General features: G+C 40.4%; 1 protein-coding gene across 1 annotated transcript in view; it reads right to left on the bottom strand.

Moving 5' to 3' along the window:
- The window catches only part of ENOX1 (ecto-NOX disulfide-thiol exchanger 1), a gene marked incomplete at its 3' end in the record, with an annotated part of 136,863 nt that overhangs the window by 86,980 nt on the left and 23,169 nt on the right, over positions 1–26,714 (bottom strand). The window contains exons 2-4 of the mRNA XM_082277604.1: positions 17,191–17,364; positions 15,239–15,445; positions 7,961–8,194 (exon numbers count right to left, since the gene is read on the bottom strand). Coding sequence (XP_082133730.1) covers positions 7,961–8,194; positions 15,239–15,445; positions 17,191–17,364 — 615 coding nt within the window. The remainder of the gene's footprint in view (positions 1–7,960; positions 8,195–15,238; positions 15,446–17,190; positions 17,365–26,714) is intronic.

Raw genomic sequence — 26,714 nt, 5'->3', positions numbered from 1 at the left:
CCCCTAACGCAACCTCCCAGGCTTGCAAGGACATGCTGAAAAGACAGAACTGTTGGTCTTTACTCCAATGACTACACCTAGAAAGCTCTTGTGCTCTTTTGCCTCAACACCCCTTGAAGGCATTCTTGTGAGCACTGAGCATAACTGTGCTTCAGGGCAAGCAGGGAAAGGACAAGAGTGGTAGGACATGTCCCTCTGATTTCGCCTCTGATTAACAGCCTGTCCTCTGTCAGCTGTAGCAGTGCCATGGGAAGATGTGTTTCCTGCCTCACCCCCACCTGTTCAGCACTACCCCCTTGCTCATGGTGTTACACTGCCCTCAGTCTGTCTGGTGCTGCTCAGCTGCTCAGACTCCAGTTCCAGTTTGTCAAACTGGACCCAGTTCAGTTATAACAGGAAGGCGGCACAGTTCAGTTCAGGGTGCAAACTTCTTCATTATGTATAACTGCAGCCAGGGGAGGATGTATGGCCAAGGTTACTCTTAATCTGACTTCTGACTTGATAATTTATTAAACTATAACTGAGATTTCTAAACTGCAAAGACTGAATTCAACACGGAAAAGAATAAACCTTAGGAGGTGACTGCTGTGGGTGAATCAGGTCAGAGAAAAGGTTCACTTAACTTCTCTCATCAGCAGGCTCAGCCCAGCTCCCCTGTGCATCAGGAACAATTTGCTTCCCAGCACACACCACTTCTGGTGCCAAAATGACAACCTATTTTTCTCTTGGCTTAAGAGCTTCTTCTGTACAGAGTGCCTGCCACTGACCTAGAAACACAACTTTTCAGTCTACTACCCTCACCTTCTTTTTTTCCTGCTCAAATCCTTTATATAATTGTGCCATGAATCACACACATCAATCTAGTACTTTTGGGATTAATAACATTTTTAACCCAGTAGCATTGCATAACAAGTGAGAATCAAGAAACACAAATTTTTACTGCCAAAGGGTTCTTTTAAAGAATGATTAATATCCACCTTACTATTTTTTAAATAGCTTTAACTGCATGCTATAACCAAGAAACTTTTCCAGTTATGTAACAAATGTCTAGCTGACACTAGATTTGATAAAAATACACATATATGTTCACTAAAAGACATATTAAAAGAGTAATCTCTTCCCCCTACATAATCAAAGTCTGTCTTTCTTTCTTTCTTTCTTTCTTTCAAATTAAATCACACAAGATTCTTCTGGGGGTGGGTGTTTCATGTGAGACACAGAAATCCATTATCTTCTCCTGCTGATGCCATTATTTCCAATGAAAAGTAATTATGAGGGTATTGAGTTTCCTCCCTCTTTCTCAAAATCACACCACAAACTTTCAGAGTGAGCTGCCATTTCCCAGTTCTCAGTATTAAGTAATTAACTTGAGTCATTTTGCAGTGTGGTACATTTAATCCAGTGATCTTATATTAAAACCTCAAAATCTGCATTGATACGATACAGCTGAGGTGAGGGAGAATGCTTTTAGTAATGCACTAAGCAGTGAGTGTTCCTCCTGTAGGCTTTGGGAGGGAGGTGCCCAGGGAATTAGTTTACCAGGCTGCTGATAGCTGAACCCACCTTATGCTCTTCTGCCAGCAGACAAAAGTGCCCTCGCACTGTGCCTGCTCACAGCCCCTGTGCGAGGCTCTCTGAGCCAGATGTATTGTGCCACAGCAGATGTCAGCAGCATATGGAGGAAGGAAGGAGAAAATGATAATCTTAAACCAGGAAGGGTGAGTGAACAGATTTGATGCTAAAGCATTGAAACATGTCTGTTTTAGGGCTCTGTCCTGATATACCACTAATGAAAAAAGACTGTGCTAAAAAAAGCTTCGAAGTCTCTCAGCAGCATTTAAACCCAGCATTCACTGGATTTGTTCATAGGATCTCACTTTACCTCCCCTTCTGACGTAGCCCTGCACTGAATTCAATCCTTTCTGGGTGAGACTTGCCTGTCTGCATAACTGCACTGTTTCTGCAGTGCTCCACCAGCCTGGTTCCCAAGTGCAGGGTGAATAATGAAAGCAGTGTGTTTTTCTTCTTAGTGAAATATCCTATCTCCCAAGCAATTAAATGTTGTTTATATTTCAAATGACGTGCAAGAGTTGAGATTGTCAGGCTTGATGTTACCTCAGTCTTGTGCAAGGTGCATCTCTGGTTAGTTCATTCTACTGTAACTGCCATCTATTTATTTAAATTTCCAATCTGTGCTCTCTTCAGGGGATAATACAGTGCCTGGCAAAGAAGCAGCTTCTGAATTTTTAAATTATATTTTTTAAAATGAAAAACCATATAAATAACTTCCCCGTGCTCATAAAAAACCACTACATTAAAAAGGGAGGTAACTTCCAGGGTATTGTATATAACTTTCAGATATTTAGGTCTCCTTTGCTCAAAATATTTAAAAAAATAGATATTCAGATATAAAGGGATGTCTTTGTTAGGTGTTAGGTGATGGAACTATTTAGCTACCCGCAGCAAGTAAGACAGATGTAGCATTTTAAAGGAGCTTATTTGCAAGAAGTGATTTCTGAAGATGATACCATTAGGTACAGATATGCTTGAATTAAGAAAACCATAATGTTCTAAATTCTGCTTTGAAACGCAAATGTCATAACCACAGATTAAAATGTTTTGTTCCAATGCACCTGACAGAGCAGCATTCCACTTAAAAGGTTCAGCCTATCTCCAGTTGTGTCTTGTTCTGGGCACCACATTACTTAACTGTTTATAAAGCACCCAGGAAAACAGATGTCAGAGAATGCAAATTTGAACCTAAATATCTACCGACACATTTCACTGTGCAGTAATAACACATCTGATTTAACACTGAGGAATTAAAATCTCGAAGACACACACAAATGCTGCAATGAACCAGAAGAAGAGAAAGTAACTTTTTTCTAATGTAATAGCAGAAGACACAATATTCTGCTGGTTTTGTCAAAACAAGGAATCAGGGTCTATTTTTGAAGGCTGTTTAACGAGGCAAATAACATTTACACTTCGTTGTAAATGCCCTTAGATTCCCAGAATTCACATCTGTGTATTTATTGAGGTATGTCTTGGTTTGAAAGACAGGTGTCTGCTGAGGAAGGCAGGAGCCTCCCTTGGAATGGCAGATGCAATCCCCCTTCCCTCCGAGTTATTATAATTTTGAAATCAAGGAGCTTTTAGGCAAAGATGTGGGAAATAGAAATAACAGTTCTTTACTATTATATATCTATATGTGTATAACCAGTCAAACAAACAACAATAACCATGGCAGTAACAGCAAACAATCACAAACCCAGTGCCAGCCTTCTCGGCTGTCGGGCCCTTTCCCCTCGGGTGCAGTTCCGCTCGCAGCCGGCAGGGGCGCTGGCGGCTCCCGGTGAGCAGGGCAGGTGCGATGGTTCCCCCGCGGCTGCAGGGGGCGCTCCGGAGCGAGCTCGGGGAGCACGCGGCACTGGCGGCCTGGGATCCCGGGAAGGGATGGAACAAAGGCTTCACAAACCCCTGGGCAGCCGATCCCGGTGTCCAGGCGGACCCTCGGGAACAGCAGGCTGGAACGGCAGGGACGAGCACAAATCCCGGGTGGCAGACGAGATGTATCCAAACGGGGAACCCCCCGGAGGTCTGGGCGAGCAGGGCTACAACACAGCCCTGAAGGCTCAAAGCAATGGCGGGGCAGGGCAGCCACGGCCCGGCTCCCAGCGGGGCAGGGAAGGCGGGCTTGGGATCCCGGGGTTTCTCTGGCAGAAGGAAAACGCAGACGACAAAACAGCCTCCCTCTCCATCCAAACACCAGGGACTGACTGTCCGCCACCCAGGTGAAACAAAAGAGTAGCCAGATGCACCCCACCCTCAATGGGTAGGTCTTTTGTTTTTCTTAAATATCCAGCAATTTGTCTCCCCAGCAACACGTATGGGGAAAATTCCTTTTAACAGAAAAAAACCCCAGGAGAGCTCCTAAAACCCCAACAAGGTATTTCCTCAAGGAAACACAGATGAGAAGGAGCTCATGTTCTTCTTCATGTTACTTATCTTCTTGGAATGCTGGAGCTCATTTCATTCTGATAATTGAGGCTCAGGCTAACGACATGAATGGTGCAGGAAAAAAATGTCCATATGTATGATTGTATGATTGAAGAGAGCTAAGAAGGACTTCATTTACAGAACTACTGAAGATCTTAATGGAAAAAAAGAATAAAGGAAAAAGGAAAAGGGAAAGGGAGATACACATAAACCAACACTGTTTGCCACACACTGAATTGGGAAGTGGTAAAAAATTGCACTGGTTCATAGTTTGATGTTTTTTTTTAATTTCTGCAAAAAATCAAGTGTTCAAACCAAGTTCTTGGCAAATATGAAGGGATTTGGGGAATGGAGAGCATGTCATAAATCCTCCTGCTCTTGCAAGTGTACAAGGACTCACATGCAGTGGGTTCCCAGCCCCAGTCACCAGGCACTGAAGAACTGGTTCCTTTGTTCTGTGAAGCTCCACACCAGTAGAGACTACCTGGCTTAAAATTTACAATGAACTTCTGTTTCCTACTGGCACAAAAGTTCCTCTGTACTCTCTCACCCACAGTCACTGCTGTACCAGGTGACTTCAGCACACCAGTGGAATAGGGATATGCTGACAATTTACCTCTTGACTGGGGCAAGAGTTTCCAGCCAAGTCTGTTACACAAAAACAATGATTTCTTAGTCTTATGTTGCAGTTTGCGGAAGGTGAAAAAAAGATATTGCCATCTCTAGTATAGACTCAGTAAATATCAAGACCACATTAGGGGACTGGCTGATAAGACTACTTCATCTCTGCTCACCATAACATTTCCTTGCTGTCAGGAATTTCCAAGGTTATTTAGATAACAGAAGTTGCTTCGATTCAGACCAAGTTTTCTACATCTGTGATTGCAAAGCAGTATCTTGGGATGAGAGATGTTTAGTTGTTTTGGCTTGCTTTTTTAGCTAGTGTTGCTCTGTGAGCTTCCGGAAGCACTACAGGAGCTGGAACCCGCATGTTGGGCACCAGCAGATCTGTTTCATGAGCTGGCAACAGAGCTCAGGAGTCTTTTGAAATGGGCACCACAGCAAGGTCATGACTTTCCTTAAGAAAACAACTGCAAAGCATCTGCTCAAAACCCAATCTTTCAAGTTAAATCCTGCCAAGTGCAGATATAGTGTGATCATTCTTTACTTTGGGATGAATTGTCCAGGCTTTTTCAGCACTGCGAATGTGGTGATGTGCAGAGACCTGAAATTTTAACTCCAGGTTTTACATATCTCTGTGAGTGTGTGTGTACATGTGTATGTGTGTGTATATATATATATTCTGCTACTTTCACTGAAATCCACATTTAAATTGTAAATGTAGGATGATGCTTGGACTCGATCTTAGAGGTCTTTTCCAACCTTAATGATTGTATGATTCTATTACATGAACTGCCCTTTGCCAGAGTTGAAGAATTTTCTTTATTGTTGCATTACTTCTTTTTTTTTAGAATGTCACAAAGAGCTCAGGTGGTGAATCCATGTTGGCCAAGAGAGGCCATAAAGTTCAATGCCACTATTTTATAGATTCTATGATGCCATAGGAAAAGTAAAGTAGACCAGTATAACTACTGAAGCCCACCTCTGCTTTCTGTACTACCTAGGACAGGGCACAACTCATGCCCACTGAGAAGAGAGGGGGCTTTTCTGCATTCTCCACCCTTAACTATCTGTACAGATCCAGGGCTGGTGTCATTAACCTCACAACAAGGTATCCTGGGTTGCAGTATATTCTGCTAGCATCCTCATGAGCTGTTGAAACCAAGTGGGGCAGTGTTTCCTTGCCTCCTCCCTCCAGACCATCTTCTGTTAATGGGCCCATCAACACCTGGCCTCCTGACTCATCATCCCATTTTGAGATGCTCCACCCAGAAGGAGGAACCAAGCATTCCATCCTGGATATAATCTGAGATTCTGAGCACCCCAGACAACACTTTCCACTGGATTTCCAGAGGACAAGAGCTATATAGCCACCACTGGACCTTCCGAGGAAGAGCAGACCCTTTCTACAGCATCACTGCTTCAATAGAACCACATCCACCACTTCAGGAGGACTGCAGCCACCATTTTATAGGACTGCTACTGCCACCTTGACTCACAGCGTGTCAGGTTATATCCTGACTCTGTCAGTTTAAACCAGTGTTTTTCTGCCTTTTTTTCCTTTTTTCTTAATTTCCCTATTAAATTCTTAATCTGACTTGGTGCCTCTAACTGGTTTGTTTTCAAACTAAGCTGTGATAAACTAGTACACAATGCAACTGTTAATTAGAAGAACTTTAAAAATTACAATATATTCTTTTATTGGATTTTAATGATTTTTAACCAGTAAAAAAAAAAAAAAACTTACCTTTTTTATTTTTTTAATTACATATTTCTGGAAAAACAGTAATGCACATAGTGTTGGTCTATTTCGTGCTAATTTTTCTTATATTAAACTTGAGCATATATGTCAAGCTATGGTTAAATTTCCCTCAGGAGAACCAAAGATATAAATGCTTGGAGTAGATTTTAATTAAGTATGGAAACTTCCATAAAGAAAAGAAAAATCCTTCTAAATATAGTAATCTTAAACATCTTGCAAAAACACACATTCAGTTGCCCCAAGCAATGACTAGCCATATGGAAGAAATTGTCCAGACTTCTTGTATTTTCTGGTTTAGTTCAGGAAACCTGTAGGCCTTACTACATAAAGAAAAACTTCCCTACAAGAGATTAACTCCTAAAATATTCAACTAAAACCAGATGGATCTAAAACTGGACTGGAAACTTGGTATGAATTAAAATTTCTTGTATTAGGGCCTCTTTTCTCCTGGTCTATCGATCCATCTAGGTTATTTTACCAATCTATCAGTTAGATAGAATCATTAATTATTTAATGGAGGAGTGTATCTGGTGAGAATTAGTCAACCAAACAAGTAACAGACTGAGGTAGCAGCGACAGCTAACAGCAACCAATGCAGTACTCAGAGAGACAGCAGGGTGCATCTCTGCTCCATGCTCCAAGAATGAAACACTGCACTGTCCTTCTTTGGCTCCCCAAACATGTTTCATACAACAGAGACCAGTGTGATGACAGCTGGATAGTCTAAGCCTAATCTAGATAACTCTTAAACAGTGGCAAGAATCACAGCTTCTTGTGACCTGGCACACAGTTAAGTAATGTGCTTGGCCATCATGGGGGAAAGAATGCCAAACACAGCTGCTAAACACTTAATGAAAACAACCCTAATGGGTATGAAGAGTTGTTTGCTAGATATTTCTTTTAAATTTTGTTACCATGAAAAGTTTATTTCTTTGCTTCTTACTGTTTATGTTATCTATTAAAATGAATCCTCAAAGTGCACCCTTGAAAAATATTATCTCAGTAAATGTACCTAGAAAAAAACAAACAAGGAAGCAAACACATACCAAAACATGACACTATCCTGCACAAGTAATTCTAACCCGAAAGAGGGAGTGAAAGAATGGATGGTGTGTGTCAGAGATAAGTTGTGTCAGCTCATGAGTGCAATTTGAATGCCAGGGACAGTCAAATGCATGTGATGCAGCAACCTAAAGTCAAGGATTAAAGTAATTTCAAGAATCAGGCATTTATTATGAAGAAGGATGCCTGCAACAGGTTGTCTTACTGTGAGAGTATTTCCTAGATATATATGATCGCAGCAACTTAACATAACAAAAAACCCCTGTGGTAGCATTCTGAAGGCTGTGTTTTAGCTGTTAAAGCACAGGCAGATGGACAGATGTCATGCATTTCTAGCAGATGGGTGAGTATCATTACCACTGGCACAGAAATGGTGGAGAAAGCCATTTCAGTGGGGGAAAGCTAACAGGGCAAGTAATGAAAGACATCAGAGAGAAACTGGCTTCACTGCTCTGACTTCTGCATGGCTCCTGCTTTTAAGGAATAATAAACTGAGAAGTAGCAAATGGTGCTTACCTTTCAATTTTTCAGCCAGCAAAGCAGCTTCGTGTTCCGAATAATGCATTATTGCTGGAGGTGAAGGAGGGCGCAGTCTGTCTTCTTCCATTTTGCGTCTGTGGCGTTCTTCTCTGGCCAGCATTCTTTGTTTGCATTCCCATTCATAAAAGTCATCTCTTGCCTGAGCAAAATCAACATGAAGGCGACCTGAATCCTTTTTGTCTGTGCTAGATCCTAATCTCATGCGGTAACCTGAAATCAACAAGTAGAACTAACTGTTGCAGGATTTATTTGCTTAAATGTCTCTTCATTTTTTTTTTCTTTTTTCAAGTGCAGCCGGGTAAAAATGTACATTAACAGATTCCCACACATCTATGCAGGATATATCAATCACCATGTTTTCACAAGAAGATAAGCATCCATCCAGTAATTTTCCTTCACAATTTCCTGTACTACCTATCACCATAGTAGAGGAACTGAAAAGTCAACCCAAAGATATAGAATCTACATTTCTGTTTAGAAGTCTCTCAAAATACATAATATTTTTACATGATGCTTCCAACTCTTAAAAGCACAAAAGTCAGATAAACAAAAAATAATTACTTAAAATGGATCTGCTTTAGTCTGAATGTGGCGCCCTTCTCCCCCTGATCCTGTTGAGATCATGTTCAGTCTACTGTTTTTCTCCAGTCTGCCAAAGGAATTGGAAGTATAGGGAAAAGCTGAATTTTATGAAAACCATGACTGTAGGTGAACGTGAAAATTGTGCTACATAAATTCCTGTGCCACAAAGAGGATGGTTTCATAACTACAGTGATGCTAGATCTCAAATTTTGAGACTCTACAATTGCAACCACTATTTTCAAATTCTCCAGTGAAAATAATCTAGCAGCAAATATAAATCACCTACAAATTAATTATGTTCATAATTCCTTAAAGTAATTTCTAAAGTAGGGACAGATTTATTCGACATTTGAAAGACTCCTTTCAGAACAAATAATGAAACCTGTTGTGCCTTATCTTTAGGGATATTCTACATATTCGTAACTTGGTCAACGTATCATATGCTAAAGTTAGCACACTGCAAAGGCTTTAGGTTAAGGGCTACAGAGCAGTACAAAAGGGGCCTGCTCTGAACTAAACCCTTGACTACTGTCAGAGAAAGAACAAATCATGCCAAAGCTATAAGAGAAGCTTTTTGTGACCATATTTGGGCACCTGTCATTTTCCAAGCTGTATTTCTAAGACACAAATATATACACAGAGCAGTTTGTCTAGCTTTTAAAATGCCACTTCAGAGAAAGTGTGAGAAAATACTATGTAGAAAGCTTCAAACAGAGCCCTCAAATGTGGGTAAAATTCATCAGTCTACACAGGATAGCTCTAATTTCTCCACGTCAACATGCAACAGCCCAGCAGAGATTTCTCAAATGACAGGATGCTGCAGAGATCAAGTCTGTGCTGAGCTGGCACACAGGAAGCTCTTCAGAAACACACACTACTGCAAGCACTGCATAATAATTCCAGGGAGAGGAAACTTCTATTCAAAATATCTGGAAAAATGGTGTTTGCTGCTTTTGATGTGCAATCCGAGAGAACCTACTTTCCAGTCTTGTGGTTTGCCTGTGGTTTGAAGAGCTTCAGTACCTCACCACCACAGTTAAAACTCAGTTCTGAGCTCCCTCCAGGAACAGCAAAGCTAAGAATTGTTTAGTAGATTAAGCACATCCTTGCAGAAATGCGTATCTAGGCATACTCTGTTTTACTGCTGGAAAAACATCCTGCTGTATGAATACAAGGGACTGTCCATACTGCAGCCCATGTGAGACAATAGCTTCAAAGGCATTAAATATCCATATATGTAGTGATCCTTCAATTAAAAAATAATCTGGGTGCCTTTTGATTTGACATTTTCCTTTCAAACATCTCGTGGAGTTCAGCTAAGGAGTCTGCAGGTGAGGAAAAAATATGACTTTCATTGTCCAGCAGGGAGCCCAAACCCAGATGAAAAACTTGAGCTAAATGTTTCAGAGGTCCTTCAAAACCAGAAGGCATAAAAAACTGCCTCACCAAGGAAAGGTTTTGGTAGGTTCCTACCAATGGAACCTATCAAATTTGGTCTCCAAGGTTCAGGAGCATGGGGTGAAGTAAAATTCAATATTGTAAGAGTGGCAAAGGAGAGGACTGTTTATTATTTTAAAGTCTTCTTGGCTTTGCTTTCTCTAGCTTAGAGAAGTAAACACCACCCTTTCTCCCCAGAGGCTTTTTGTGCCCATATATGTAGCTCTAGTCCCAAGGCATTGAAGGGAAAAGTTACAGATACACCATATTCAGTGTGACAGAAGAAGAGCGTGGGTGACCTTTCAGGACTGGGCTCTGAACTAATGAGGATGCAATTATATGGTTTTATCCACAGAGGTGTAGGCACAAAGGAGTCAGCCAAAAGGGGTCAGTGGTGCAGCTACCCTGGTAACTGTGACAAACGTTAGCCCCCCGCTCCCCGCCAGTTTGGCGTGCCAGCTGCATTCCTCACACAGTGATTGCTCTGTGCCAGAACAGCATTATCAGCAATGTAAAGGACACTACCAAGGTGCCAGGTCTCGTGAACCTAAAATTAGATTTCCCAGCTGGGCTGCACTTTCCAGGAAGACTCAATCTCTCTTCCTCTCCCCCTGCTGCCTTTCGCCTCCATTGGCAGTAGCATACTAGTTATGGGAAGAGACAGAAACACAGCACTGCAGGAGGCAAAACTCTTGTGGACTTCAAGGCCCATCACATAAGCTGAATAAAGAACTAATGAAAAGGACTGTGCATCTATAGGTTTTGTGTGCACTGGCAAAGCTGAGTTGTATTAAAGCGGCCCTCATTTTTGAAGTAAATGGGAAAAAAACCTGAACACTGTACATTGCAGTAGCACTGGACAAATGGTTCCCTTTAGGAAACCAGTTTAAGGGCATCCAAATTAAAAGATTTTGGCAATTTGCCATGAATCACACTAAAAAAATGTGATCGCTTGTTTAACTCTAAAGACTGGAGGGGGTCAGCTAGTAAGGGGATTTCCACCAGCACTGGAACTTAAAATAATCTAGCTAAGAAGGGACCTTGGATATCACCTAGTCCAGAGCAGAGTTAGCTTCAAAGTCAGATCAGAATGCTCATAGCTTGGCATCTTTCCCTTAACAGAAACAACAAATGCCTTTAGGATGGTTTCTTGCACCCTCATAAATTAGTGGCTTTGCAGACACTATAGGACCAATGGCCTGGCCAGTGAAGAACAGACTCCTTGATAGGTTGATAACCAGAAAGACTCTGCATGCACAACTGGCAGGTTCTATTCTGTACATGAGATGCTCAGGCACCCATCTGTGCTAGAAATTTTGAGCCCAAAGACAGCTGGGAGGCTCGTTCTTTTTCAATACCGTGTCTCCCTATTGATGTTTGAGGGTGTTTGAATGTATGAGAGAAACACCTGGCGCTGCCTCCCCTTCATGCATGGACAATGAATTTTTTTCCCCATCTCTTTGCTCAGGGCTGCAGCTAGCATTAACTTTGTGCCTGGCTTGTCATTTTTAATTTCAGGTTTGCACACAATGGAAGAGGAAAAGACTTTGGGAACTTGCCAAGATCCTTACTTTAAAGGAGCAGAAACAGGAAAAGTTAATGAAGGTGCTAAATAAAAATCAAACAGTATTTTCGTATCACAAGTCTAGTGTGAACTCCATGGCTTGACTTACCTTTGAGTGTTGCTATACTGGGGACCAGCCAATAGCTGATGTCTAACTGGGGAACTAGATCAGAGTGTTAATGATGATCAGAGAGAACTTAAAATAAAACAAGTAAACAGTACTGAAAGGAAACCCAGAGGGGAAAATATCAGAACAGGAAGAATGCATACATGGGCTTTTGGGGTATAAAAAGGTCTGTTTCAAGACACCTGTTTGTCCCATATTTTCAAGTCCAGGGCCATCAATATATGCAGGAGTTACTGAATTGTCAGCCAAAAGAGTAAAGTACATACAGTTTTGGGAACTCAACTTTGGGAGCCCTTTCTCATGGGCTGGTATGATGATTTTAGAAAGTGTTTTCCTTGGGAGATAAAAATATAAATTTAAGGTCTAAATGAAATCTAGCCTTCCTCAAGTTGACACTTTTATCATAGTCTTCTACGTGTCTTCCAGTCTCCCTTTTCATACATGTTTACTTGGGAATACCAAGGAAAAAAAATCAGTGATTAAACTACTTGATAGATTTTGTAATCACTTGCTCTATTCTCATGATAAGAATGGGATAAATGCAAAACTTGATGAGATTAGATGAGGTAGACAGATAAAACTTATTAGGTAGACAAAATTATCATTATATCAGAAATATCAAAAGCATGACTTTCCCCTAATAAAACACACCCACTATATTTATACATCTCTTTTGTCTCTCACAGGGAAAATAAAATGTCAAAAAGATATGCTTTATTCCCACCATTTCAGAATATATTATGTTTGAGAATGGGATAAAGACTATTATCCCATTATCCCAAAATAATATTTTAGTACAAGGAAAACATGCCTAGTGCCAGACATCCCTGGTGGTGGTGGGGGACAGTCAGTGCTTCCTCTTTCCTCTGCAGAGTTCAGCAGCCTTGGTGAAAAGAAGTGGAACTTGGCTAAAGAATGCTCCTGCATTTCTTCCTTGTCCCTGTCAGTTCCACTGATTCTTTCCCTCGTCTGGTCAGAGACAATAGGTACAACACTTTGGAAGAATGAAAAGGTACAGAAGGAAAAATGGATGGGAAGGGAGCCTGCAGAGCAGAACTAAGAGGAAGCACAGATGGCAGCGTGACTGTGACGAAAGGAAACAGAAGAAGGAAATGGATCAGGAACTTGGAAATAAATTCAGAATGAGGAAGGATGAGGAAGGGAATCTTTCACCTCCGTTTCTACTCATGTTGCGTCTCCTGAATGCGCACTCTAGTGCATTATGAATGAGGACACATGGCAGCACATGGAATTTCCTACCTCTATGGTCCTTCAGGATTCAAGGCAAATGAAATTAAAATAAAATTTACTTGGAGTGAAGCTGAGAAGCAGGAAACTGAGATAAAGGAACACTGTTTCTGGTCCAGGGTGGCAGCCCGAACATTTTTGAACTTTTCTTTGCTCTCTTTTTTGCCACTATTTTGTTTGTCATAATACAATAATATCAGTTCCTGCTGCATCTGATGCACCTCTCTTCTGTTCTGTTACTAGAGCTGCCTAGACAGAAGCTGGAAGCTGGTAGCTGGTAAATGTCTACTGCTTGTGATGACTCTAATCTGCTGCAATGATCTACAGCATTTTGGAAGTAACATGAATAAAAAAATAAATAAGAAGGATGGAAAGCAGGAACAGAAGATTGGGAGGGGAAGAAATGAAGTGAAAGTTAAAAAAAAAAAGAAAAGAAGAAAAATTCAGAGTAGAATAAATATCTGCAATAAACCTGAAAATATAGCAAGATTTCAAAGAAATCTTAACAGACCCCATAAAACTCTTCAAAAAGGTACTTGAAGCAAGCAGTCAAGTTAGAAAAAAAAAAGCCAAACAACCTAGGAACCCTGAGGAAAACCTTTGTGAAACAAAGGAACTAGGTTTTTCCTGATGACATATGTTAAAAGTTTAGATGTCTTCCTTTCCTTCCCTTCCCCTTTCCTTCCCTTCCCCTTTCCTTCCCCTCCCCTTCCCTTCCCCTCCCCTTCCCTTCCCCTTTCCTTCCCTTCCCCTTCCCTTCCCTTCCCCTTTCCTTCCCTTCCCTTTCCTTTCCTTTCCTTTCCTTTCCTTTCCTTTCCTTTCCTTTCCTTTCCTTTCCTTTCCTTTCCTTTCCTTTCCTTTCCTTTCCTTTCCTTTCCTTTCCTTTCCTTTCCTTTCCTTTCCTTTCCTTTCCTTTCCTTTCCTTTCCTTTCCTTTCCTTTCCTTTCCTTTCCTTTCCTTTCCTTTCCTTTCCTTTCCTTTCCTTTCCTTTCCTTTCCTTTCCTTTCCTTTCCTTTCCTTTCCTTTCCTTTCCTTTCCTTTCCTTTCCTTTCCTTTCCTTTCCTTTCCTTTCCTTTCCTTTCCTTTCCTTTCCTTTCTTGTTGATGGTGATTTGAAAGACAGCTTGTTTCTACCTGTGTGAACCTCCTATGGACACCTACAGGATGTTGAGATTTTGTCTGTAGTGCCAAACAGAAGATGGTCAGTGTGGGAGCTCAGACAAGAGTCCTGGGTCGTTAACTCTCTCCCAGGCTCAAGAGAATGGTTCCAGTGGGTGCTTTGAGGCCACTCTGCACAGGGTGGGTAGACGTAAACCAGTCTGTTTCAGCTTGTCTTGGCCAACGAGCAGTCCCTGGACCTTGTTTGTTCAAGAATACCTTGCATATGGGTTGAAAATGTAACACTACAATCGTGGGGCAAAACAGTGCTTTTGAGTCTCTCCAGGACTCAGAAAGATGGATGAACCAGCCTGTGGAGTGGAGACAAATATATAAAGGGCATGTGATCCAAACCAGTAAGGTGAAAAAGGACTTGGTCAGCAAGACAATCCTCAAATGAAGGAGATTGTAAACTTAAGAGGACACTGACAGTCACAGAAGCCTTAAATGTGAAAGCAGAGTTGTTTCTCACCTTTTTACTTCTTTCTTTTTTTTTTTTTTATTTTTTTTCCCCCTGCGAATTAGAGACTGGGGGTTTTTTGTTTCTTTGTTTTGGAGGTTTTTTATCTGTTTCTTTGTTGGAAAATAAAGAGATTCTGAAATTTTACACCCTGTAGTTTCTGTAGCACTCGTTGTCATGGGAGGCAACAGACGTAGCCTACAGATGGGGCTCAGAATCTAACCCATGCAGTAGCTGAATACATGCATGTATAAAGACAGACTTTATTCAGGCTGCACCACAAATCTATAAAAATATGCCAGTGAAATTGCCAGCCTATCAGAAAAATTGGCACTGGAAAACAGCAGAGTTCCTGGCCTGGTGCCCTCCTCTTTCCACAACCTGTGAGCAAAACTATATAAACCTGTGTAAATCGAAAACAAGATTGTTCTGTAGTGAATTTCAGGATCTGCTGCATTGTTGTGAGATGGCAGGAAATTGCTCCTGGGTAAGTAACATACAACACCATGCATGAGTCTTGGCAGACAGAGAAATAACAGAATTGCCCCTTGCTGCTCCATGCTACAGCCACTGAGTTCAAGAAAGTCTTGCTGAGATAAAAGCTAAGAAAATAAGCAAGCATTAGCATCACAAAATACAAATGAGAAGCAAGGAAAATCCATTAAAGAATGTGAAGTACCAGAAAGGTAAATGGCTTTATCAACCATGAACTCCTCTGCAAAACGAATGTGACAAAAATTCTTCTTGCTTTTCCGAATTGCTGTTATATCTCCACACTGCTCAAAGACTTCCTGAATAATTTCCTCCGTTGCATTTTCTGGTAATCCTCCAACAAACACTGTTTTACACCCAGGAGGTCTCTCTCTTGTTGAAGGTGGTGGAAGATCTAAGTCAAAACAGAAATCACATTGGAATACAAAATTTGTCTTTTGATCCACTGGCTCTATTCACCCCTTTAATCAGTTCTGGGCAGCAACAGTTACTTGACATAGTATAGAGGCAGAAGAGAGGGACAAGCAAAATAATTGAATATTGCAGAGATTATCCAAACTGATTACTTGAATCGAAACCCTTTCAAGCTTTAGGTGGTGTTTCAAACATTAATTCCTGACACTTCAGGTTGTTCTCCAGGACAGACAGTGAGGTCTAAAAGGGTCTTTCTTTTCCCTGCGCAGCCACACAAAAAATAGAAAAATATTCTGTTTCAAAGCAGGGGAGCTTCTGCAGCTGATTTGACCCTGAGCACAGATCTCAAGCTCTAGTGCAGTACATTCAAAGCCTGAACCTCACCATCTCTGGCTCAGATGTATCACTCACCATGCTCACCAAGTGTGTGGGCTGTGAGCAAGCCCATGCTGTGTACACCCTGTGTACTCGGGCTGGACACCTTTCCCTGGTATTAGCATAATTTCATTTCTGTCTCAGAGTACAGGAGCACAGCAAACAGAAAAACAAAGTGGGAAACACAACAAAGTGACAGCATGATGAAAACACTCTGCTGGTTATCTGTTCTGTCTTGTTGCCAGATAATGGAGCAGACGCCAGCACAGGGGAAGGATAACCTCACTGTTTACAAGTGCTCATGAGGTGGAGTAGCTAGAAATGCTATTTCCATGTATATATAGAGAGAATGTATACACACTTACATCAGAAAAACTACTAAATTTTTGCAAGCTGTATAAAAAATAAAATCTGCCATAACACTTCACCTTGTTTATATGCAGTGAAAGTAATGCTCTAAGAAGGAATCTAGTTTTTTGGCCTTTTAACACAGTAAAGGAGGTTACAACCTTAAAGTGTACAAATATATATACATACATACTCACAGACGCAACCAGTTTGATTACACTGTGATCTTGGTACACTGCAAATCCAGAGCACCTGAATATTTGCTTACTGTCCTCATTTCACAGTGAAAGTGAAAGTCACTGGTATGGTGGCTCTGAAACTCTTGGGGCCAACATACAAAATCAGGGTTTGGGCCTGAGCTGGTATCTTAGTGGGAAGAGTTTTATATTTGCACAGTCACAGAAGGAACAGGAGGGAATCTGGTCCCTGCTTTCAAAACCAAGAAGGAACTCATTTGCCATGTTGTACCTCCTCAAAAATGGCAGGACAGAAGCCCTAGCCCCCTTTTCCTCCATTTCCCTCAGAAAGGGACTGTAGCAAGTCGGTTTTGGGATGCAAGGTACTGTGTTGAGTGACACGAGCCCAGATTGGTCCCATCTGACTACAGGCACCTGAAGGCGAGCACGGAGATGAACAGCACCATATAAGCTTTATGTTTTGTGACATTCTGATCTACAGGAAAGACAGGTATCTACTATGAGCAGTGTAGATTTTTAGGCTGTGTTACTTTTCTTTAGGTTTGTTTTTTTTTTGTACAAGCTGCATAGTTTTTTCATGTGACCTTAGAGAGAAGAATAAAGATGCTCATATACCTTACCATGCATTACACACAGAATAGACCTTAGAAGAAAAGACCATACTTGCCTGTAATCCATTTAAAAAACATAATTGTTACTAGATAAAAAGATTACCAATTTTTTAATCTACATATACAATTTTTTAATCTACTCATACAATGCAATGTATTTAGGAAAGTAACATTCTTTCTTCAGATCCACTTACTCGGGTTTGGAGGGAAGAGCGTGCAGCTTTTGCAGTGAATTATTTCTTTGACTACAGGCACATCTGTTGGTGGTGGTGGCGGCACTAACCCCATGCCTGGTATCATTGGGTTAATCGGAGTGATTCCAGTCATCATGCTAAGGCTTGGATCAAAGCCTGGTACACAGATTGAATCTGTAAGTATGGAACATAAAATACTGGCTTATAAATCTTCAAACTACTTGTTACAATTTTCTTGTACAGACAGTTTCACTTTAAGTTTGTTTTCCTTGTTTGTTTGTTTCCCCAAGCATCACTGTGAAAATTAGAAGGGAAAAGGAGAAATGGAAAAAAAGAAAAGGAAGAGAAATAGGGAGGAGAGAGGGGGAAGGAGAGAGAAAGGGATAGGAAGAGGGGGAGGGGAATGAGGAGGAGGGAGCTGCATTCTCAGCAAAAAAAATAAACTATGCATAAAGAAGGGAATGTTACATAATCTAAAATATTAACATGACTGAGTAAAAAGTAGCACATTAATGTGTAAAACCATGCACCATAAATATCTGTTATTTGGAATGCAATTTTCTGTTAATAATGTTACTGTGGTGTTTACATTGCTTTCTGCCCAAAGCGTACAAAGAATATAATTTAGCATTGATATGTCCTCTCCATCTAATTGTCAGACAGATTTATCACAACATAGCCTTCTCACATAAGTGACCTTGATTTACAGACAATACAGAGAAAGATCCATTTCTGGCTGCTTTATGGAAGTCTAGTTAGCCAGGACTTCTAACCATTTTACCCTGGAATATAAATTTTCAGCTGCACAGAATGGGGTCTTGTTGAGCCTTGGAATTCATTTCTTCTTGTCCTGTTATTTAATCGGATTAGTAGATTCTCTTCATGTACTATTAACATATACCACTACAGCCTCATAAAGTAAAACGAATATTTGGCAAGCATTGCTCTTTCTCCTTCCTGATCTCTTTGCCAAGACTTCCATACGTATTACTTAAAGCTGCAAGATTTACCGGGGAGCACCAGTGCTTTAACACCAAGAATTGTAATAAGCAGATGTTTCAGAGGAACCGAGAGCCAACTTCTGAAATTTGCTTTCGTTAAAAACAAGGCTTTGGGTTTCTTGAGGCATAATGAATAAAATATTTTGAGAGACCGATCTCTTTGTTGGCATAACACTGCCGCTATTTGGCATCATCAATTATTTAAAAGAAGAGAGTTACTTCGGTGTTCTACAGATTTTCTGCTGAGTTTTCTGGCTAGCAACTGGAAAGTATTTAATGATACATGTAAACATGGGGTTTGGTAGCTCAGAAGCTTGTTTATTTTGAAGAAGCAAAGAGGGAGAGGGAAACAACTCCCTTTCAAGCATTTTATATATATAATATCTACAGACATGAGATTTGAGCAAATTTTCAAATTAATGAAGTGTGACCAGAGAGAGACCAGTCTCTTCATCCTAAATCTGCTGCTGAGAAGCTATGTGGCCCTGGGTCAGCCCTCTGACCTTTTGGTATCTTCATTTCTGCATCTACAAAACAGGCACAAAAATACTCACTTACTGGTAAGTATTATCTCACATTTTCGTAGCACTTTGCAGGTGTAAAGCACTCTGTGCGGGCTGAAAATTAGCATTATTATTCTGGTGAAATATCCATAATCATCTTTTCTGGGAAGGACAACTGAGGACTGAGAACTACTCTAAGAGAGCTCATATCTCTCTCAACCGCATGCTCGCTGTTCTTCACGCACTGACTGTGAGCCTTTACCCCCTTCAGGCACTCCTGTACAACAAGCGTAGCAAGTACACAGTAAGCAAGGATTTGCTTTAGGTTTATTGAAGACGAGTATTAATGAAAAGTCATGATATTACATTACTTTTTTTTAATAAGTGGGTTTATGAAAAAGGATTTGCTCTGGGTGTGATGCTTTTTTTTTCCAGTGTTGATGTAAAGCATTGCTTTTCATATTTAGCTTTGAAGCTTGGAGCCTGTCATTTATTCCGCGAGATGCAATGGTGGTCATATATTAAATATTCATGGTGAATGCTGGGAGATAAAGTCAGAGGTGAAAGGGCAACATATAATTCAAATAAAACCTTAGGCTATGCTAATAATCTTAAACTCATTTTTACAAGTCAGACTTCTGACCGTCACAGAAGACCATCTTGTGCAGCATTCTCTGGCTGTGAGTAGAACTCCACCTTTGCTACTTGCTGCTAAAGCATCCCATAGAGCTCAGTGGCATGCAAAGCAAGGCACCCCACTAGCCCCCAACACATCCCAGTCCTCTCCTGGGACCAGGAGATGCCAAATGAGGCATTTTGTCCATCCTTCTGGACAAGTGTAGGGCCCACTACAGTCCCAGCCAGTTATGAAATTTCCTACTGAATCCAATATCCACAGCAGACCTGCAGCATTCTGAAGCTGGTGTACAAGATGATGGACAGAAGGCCAAGTTCTCCCTGTCCCATAAGTATTGTTCAGGCTCCATGTCACAGCCAAGGAAGAAGATCATCATCTGGCAAGTGCTACCAAAAGGTATATTTAACTTTTACTGTTTGGTCCTTAAGACAACCACTAGATATATTTTAGCTTCTCTCCAGGGCTAGTGAAATGAAATAGCAGCAAACTGCCCAAGCCACAGACACATGCTCTCACCCAGAGCAAAGATGGCAGGTTTCAATAAGGTACAGTTTTCTGAATTTTCCTTTGGCAGTGGCGCAGACACAGAGAAAACCAAATCAAAGGGAGAAGGCCACAGTGAAACTCATGTTCACAAGCACTGTGAATCTGGGCATGGGGAGGGAGAGATTTTAGGCTACATGCTAATCAGAACAGGTTTGCAATTTAAGTGAAAGAAAATTATTTGCCACTAATTCCTGGCACACCCAAGGAAATGTGACTTTTTAAGTGGCTTTGCCTGTGTTAAATAAGTACACAGCTTTGTCATCAGTTTCTTTTACAACTAGAATCAATCTACAAGAGCATGAGCAAAGTGCTGGGGTCCAGTCCAACACTCATGGAATGTCCTTCTAGGATTGCCGGGACTCTGTGCCTTCAGAATATAACTGTGCTGAGGTATACTAAAGAGGACTCATTCAATAATTCTTGAAATCCAATTCCACATCTTGCAGGCACTAATCCAAGCCCTTCAAAGGGAAATAGCAAGACTACTGAAGGCATGAACAGATTTTAACCCTGAACAGGTTTGCTTTCTCTGTCCTCTTGAATAAGTTGCTTCAGTTTCCCAATGCGTTCAATTAAGAATGAAATGTTTTCATACATAACATGAGCACTGAGAGGATGCAGGGGTATCAACTGGCGAGCATCCTGGAAATGAAAACCATTCTCTGAAAACTAAAAACTGTTATGCATTGCAGAGGTGGAAAATTCAGATGAATTTCTGAAGAGTGAAGCTCTTGTTTGGACCCCCAAAGAGATTGGTGGGGCTTGCATCTCCAGAGAAGCTAACGCATGCCACCTGCATATGGCTGACAAACCATGACAAGAGACTATAGATGGGGTGTCCAAAGGAAATATTGGTCTGGACTCTGAGGTGCAGAGAAAAAAGGACTGATGAAGTCACTGGAAAGGAAAGTCAATAAGTTTGCCACATCTGTGATAAGATCTAGAAGAACCCCAAGTTTAACTATATTAATGCTATCGAGTGGTGCAATAATAGAAGTTGGATATATAGCTCTTGTCTAGAAACAAGGGATGATCATCCATCAGCACCACCACTGCAGTCTGCTCCATGTCCTGGCAAAATGCCTATTTGGAGCAGGGCCAGTACACCAAGCTTAGCAGCGGAGGCAACTACTGTTGAACTAACTGGAAAGATTGTTGGTCTTGAGAATCAAAGAAAATGATAAGAGTTATGCAAGGATTTCTAAAAATAGGAATCAACCCTGCCCACATATGATTTTTTTAACAGCTTCCCTTAGAGACATGATTATTAGATATTGTAGACATGAATATGTTACGCTAAACACAGAGATATATTACATTTATCAACTACACATCTGAAGAGTTAAAAAAGCAATATTCTATGCTTTCAATGATCATGACATTCTTTTTAAAGGGATCTATGTATATTTATGCAGCTAGGTAAGGGTTTATAAATTATAAAAAGCAACCTGGAAGAAGAGACAAAATTTTAATTTAAGAAATGTTAATAAATAATTAGTAAATGAAATCATTAAAATGGAAAGCAATCAGAGATGATAAAGAACTTTAAGAATGGAAAAGCACATGTTGATCAAATTAGAGTCCCTGTGGATACCATACAAAAAGCTTGAATATTCACACATTTGCATAAGAAAGTAAAAGTATTTAACATTGATATTTTGAAGTCCATGTTCTGCCTAAATTTGGCAAAACAAGTTAATTCCTGTTTCATCTGAAAAGAAATTGGCATGGTGGAGGACAATGAAAATCTCTGGAGAGCAAATATTTGGAATTGGCAGTCAGAGAGGCAAGAAGAAATATCTTCTTGAACACATGGAGTAGTTTTTAAAGCTTCTTTTTCTTTCAAGTGGAATAAAAGAAGAACAAAACATTTCACATGAAATCTTTGAGTCTGAGAAAAGCAGAAGAACAATAAAATCCCTTTGATGAAAACTACATTCTAACACAGTAAGTAGTGTAAAACAATTGTTTTTATTAGGGTCCCTTTTGGAAGGGCAGGAAGAACTTTGTCTTCCATAAAAATAGCCACACAACCTTGTAGAACCATCCTGCTTTTCTTCTTTGGCAACAGTTGCTGTCGGGATCACCTTTTGTTTTTGCCACATTATTGTTCTGCCCACGTAACAAGGATGTTTACTCCTGCCAGCTGTGTTTTTGGGTATTGCACTCCATCGCCAATACTGTTACCACCACATTTCCACCAGCCCTCACCACAAGTATTTATCTGCTCAAAATCACTTTTTAAGGCTATAATCCTCTCTCTGATTCATAGCATTAGCCCTTGGATGTGTGGTTTGTTTTTTTTTTTTTTTTGCCTGCAACTGCCAATTGTTTCTGTGGAGTTTTTGACAGCTGCCAAGTTTTATTTCTGTTGGATGCATAAAAACATCCACAAAACAGGGGTTTGTTTGTGAGCCCCTGCTCGCACACATGGAAGGTTGCCACCAGGGACATCATCAGCCACATGGGTCAGACCTGCTGGTCGAACACACAGAGAGAGATGGTGAGCAGTGAAAACAATGATCTGAGCACAAAACAGCTAACAAAAATAATAAACATTGAAAGGATTCCCATGGCCTGGGAGTGATAATTTTACACCTACAAAAATAGTCTGTTTTCTGCTAGGGAATGGAGTTGCCTGCCAACATGCATTGAAATGACTAGGACAGTCCAGGCAGCAGCTGGTAGTAAATGTATTAAGATGCTTGTTGAACTTTGTTTTCTGTGGAGGAAAAAAAAAAGATTCTGGAGACTAGAGATTTGATTGTGTACTTCAGAAACACCATTGCTGAGTATTTTGAGACAATATAGAGCTGATTCTAAAAGTTGAAATTAAAATTTTCCTGAAAAAGAGAAAATCTAATAGAGAATCTGCCTCCCTTATAATAAATACACATATATATACATACATACATATATGTATATATATAAACTGTCACTAGCAAAGAAATGGTTGCTATTTTTTTTCTTTGAAATAAAGTATCTTATTAGAGTAAGGAAAAGTTATTCTAAAAACTTCTCGCATTTTTTAATCTAAAATTCTTCCTCAAAACTCTGCAGTCTGCCAGTGCCTTTATTATCATCATAACATCATTTTTTCCCCTATCAGCAATTAAGAATGAATATTCAGCTGCAAGCTAGAGATCAAGGCTGGATCATTGTCTTCCCTGGTCATTCAATTCCTGCCGCCTTCTGGGTTTCACAAAGCTTTAGGTGGAAGTGACTCTTGGTCAATATTTAGGCCTTCTCTCATCAGCATTTTTGAGTACATTTGCTTGACCAGTTTAGACATCATTTAACTTCTAGACTTGTCTGTCTCTAAAATAGGTGCTGGATTGTCTGGTAAACATCTAAGCACATAGTGATAAACAAAAGTGGGATAAAAAGTGTCTAACAGCTCCTCCATTTGACCAGCATAATCACTATCATCCTGTCTCAGAGCAAGGACCATCTGACTGTGGCCAGTAGCAGATGCCTGGGGCACTGGAATAAGAAATAAGCAGGCAAAGAGCAAAATATTCTTAGCTCATATACGTTGAGTGCTTACATATTTTCAGTGATAGAGATCATAACTGAACAATCCTTTCTAGCAGGCATCTATTCCACAAATCTTGATTTATACCTTTTTACTAAATCCTACTATATACCTACTTATATTTTGAATCCATTGGAACCTCTTTGTGTCACTGGCTTTCACAGTGTGCTAGTGAGTAGCAACTGAGTTGGGAATTGTACTTCCTTTTCTTTGCTAAAACAAAGTATTTGGCAGTTCCAGGTACACCTTCTAGCTCTTTCATCCTGAGAAATCATGAATTCCTTAATCAGCTTATCCACAAGATTCTAGATTTCCCTTCTGCTTTTATATTTTGCCATCTGTTTGCCAAAGTGACCTTTGTCTCTGTGGAACAGCTACAAAGGAATATGGATATGGAACCTCTGATTTTGGCCCCTTTTAAAATCATGAGAAAGTAACTGCAAGGGCAGAGATGTCTTTTAGGTGCTCCTCTAGTCCTGAATTGTTGAAGAACTAAGTACTGAAGATGTGGGTAGATGCCCTTACAGAGACGCTGCAGGAACACAAGCAATGAAGGACCATGTGAGCACAGGACTCCTGCAGAAATAGGAGTAAGAGATGCAGCATCAATGTGCGTGTGTGTGTGTGTGCGTGTGCACACGTGAAGGGGTATATTTGGAAGAGTGGAAAGGAGAGAGTTGCAAAGGCCCAGGAAGTCACCTCCTTGACCTCTGGCTTTCTCAGTTGGCCGGGGGATACCTATTAACACCATTCAGTAAGAGCTACATTCTGTGAAACAGAGCGTGGTCTGTAGCAAATACAAATCTCTAAGGGAGTTTTGACAAAAACAGAGGGTGAGGGGGAATCCAGATGAATGTTTCTCATTAATAATCAATGAAGTAATAATTTATGTGAACTCTACAGTGTCTGCCAGACCCACTTCATAAACAAAGCCCTTGTAGCATCATCAAAACACTTGCCACTTGAAAATTACTTCTATGAGACATATATCACTGACAAAGCTTTAGGGCTGTGTTATTGTACTTGCTTTTTTGAAGAAAGCACAGTGTCTGCACAGAGGAATAGTTTACAGCAGACAATACCAAAACTTTAGATGCCGTTCTTCAGAGCTAGTTATGCTGTAGCTGAAAACACTAAAAGCAAATCTGGCCTCCTCTTGATCCCTGCCCACAAAATCACTTGACAAACACTATATTTAGAGCAATATACATGACAAAGACTAAATTAAAGAAAACCACCTTCTCTTTTTACAAGCAAATCATGGGGTGAATCCTGGTTCATCCTTTATTGCCGCAGCGCTTGGCACAACAGGACCTCAATCTTGTTTAGAGCTTCTAATGCAATGCAAATAATAGGAGAGAATAACAAATAATAATAATACAACAAAGCATTACCACAATGGATGCCACTCTCCTTCAAAGATGCAATTTCGACACCGTTGTGTAAAGAAATCTACAATGTTAATGTTATTTCTATTACTGTTTCTGCTTATGGATAACCATCAGTGCCATTGCTACCTCAAAGGGACCTCAGGCACTACCTCCCCATGGTGAACCTATTTAGTTTCCTCTTAGAACAGCTCTGCAAAAAAGTACCTGATAGACAAGCCTGAGAGTGATCTGGAAAACTGGGAACTTAATGTTGAGGGAATCTGATGATGGCTCGTCAGTTTTTAATGGCTGACAGCTGCATGTGTAAGAAGCTAAGCCAGAAAATAGTGACTAATCTTAGTCTCAATCAACAATCAGCTGTTCTTCCATGCGGAAAACCCTGTTGCCATTGCAGCAGAAACTTATGAGGATGAAAATTCAAGTGGTAGAAAGCAGAAAAAAAGCAAAGAAGGAAAAATGTGAATAGAAAAATCAAAATAAATGCAGGGAAACAGATGAAGAAGAGGAAAAGATGAAAGGAAGACAATATTGTCTGGGCTGCCTGTGTCCATGCCTTATCCACAGGCTCTTTTGACCTGTGCCAGGATTTTGAAGGATTCATGAGTTTATATCGCCTCACAACATCCAGAGTATTGACCTTCCCAAAGTCTCTGCTGCTTAAGAACCATTCCATGCATTAGGAACAACTGGCTTCTTCCATCTTTTCACCAATAAATCACTTCCTCACATGGGGTCAGCCACAAGTTCATTGTGAAGAAAATAGCAAAAAATGCAAATTCTGCACAGGGCCACCTGGTCCCCAGTTAATGGCTCCTGGGCTAGTTTGCAAAAATATGGGGCTGGCCAATGTGTAAGATGCAATGTAATACAGCCTCTATGGTGTAAAATATGCACAGCTGTTTTTCCTGACTTTCAAAAGTCTTTGTGCCCTCACTATTTGCTGCTTGGGACAATCCTCTCCTGTTCTGAGATGCTTCCTTCCATTTCTTTAATTTTGAGCTCTTTGCAGTGGGCTATTTAGTAAGGTTAGCCTTAGCCAAACTAAGTAGCCTCTCTAAGCACCACTGGAAGCTGCTCAATCTGTTCGCCAAATGAACCTCTTCCTAAAATAAAACTTTTCCATGTTCTTTGAAAGCGAGATCACCTTTCACTTCAAAGCCCTAGAAGATGAGAAAAGAAATAAATAAAACATGATTACACAGCCTAGGAACTGTTAATGGATTTTTCCTTGCTTGATACCTAGGAAAGTGCTGTATTCCAGATATTTGAGAGGCATTTGTACAGGCACAAGAAGAAAAAAGGTTATTGGAAGATATAAGCTCCTAAGATGTAAATGAGTACTGAAAAGAAATTGGAGAAATAGGAAAAATTTCAATTCCCAGGCTAGGCTAATACTGAAATATAAGTCTTATAAAAAATGAAACATAAAAAGCCTTCAGTGTGTAAAAGATGGTAAAATACCATCTTCTGGGTATTAATGTGACCTCAGAGAAAATGGTGGAAAAAAAATGAAATTCAGACATTCCGTTGGACATTTTCCAAATGAAAACAAAAGGGACTCATTTTTCTCATGAATCATGAAAGAAATTCTGGCTATTAAGCTGGAGTTACTGTGTGGATCCTTGAATCTGTGGAATGCATACAAACACTCTCCTTGCCTTTCCAGGGTCACGGGAGTAACAACAGCCTTGCCAAAACTGGAAAAAAGCTGTACAACCCAGAAAGGTGTATCAGCTGCATGGTCAAGTTCGCAGAGAAACACAAAAAACTGTGCTCTGACAGACTGAAGGGTCCTTCTAGCCCTCTAGCCCAGACACAGGCCTTTAACAACAAATTCCTAATTTTGTTTAGTACCAGAACAGAACAATTCTGAAGTGACACCTTTGTATAATATTCTCCCAATCTCCAACA

Source organism: Coloeus monedula, assembly GCF_965178545.1.
Source record: "Coloeus monedula genome assembly, chromosome: 3".
Taxonomy (NCBI): domain Eukaryota; kingdom Metazoa; phylum Chordata; class Aves; order Passeriformes; family Corvidae; genus Coloeus; species Coloeus monedula.
Note: the sequence above shows the minus strand (reverse complement) of the source record. Positions and strands in the feature narration are given on the sequence as shown.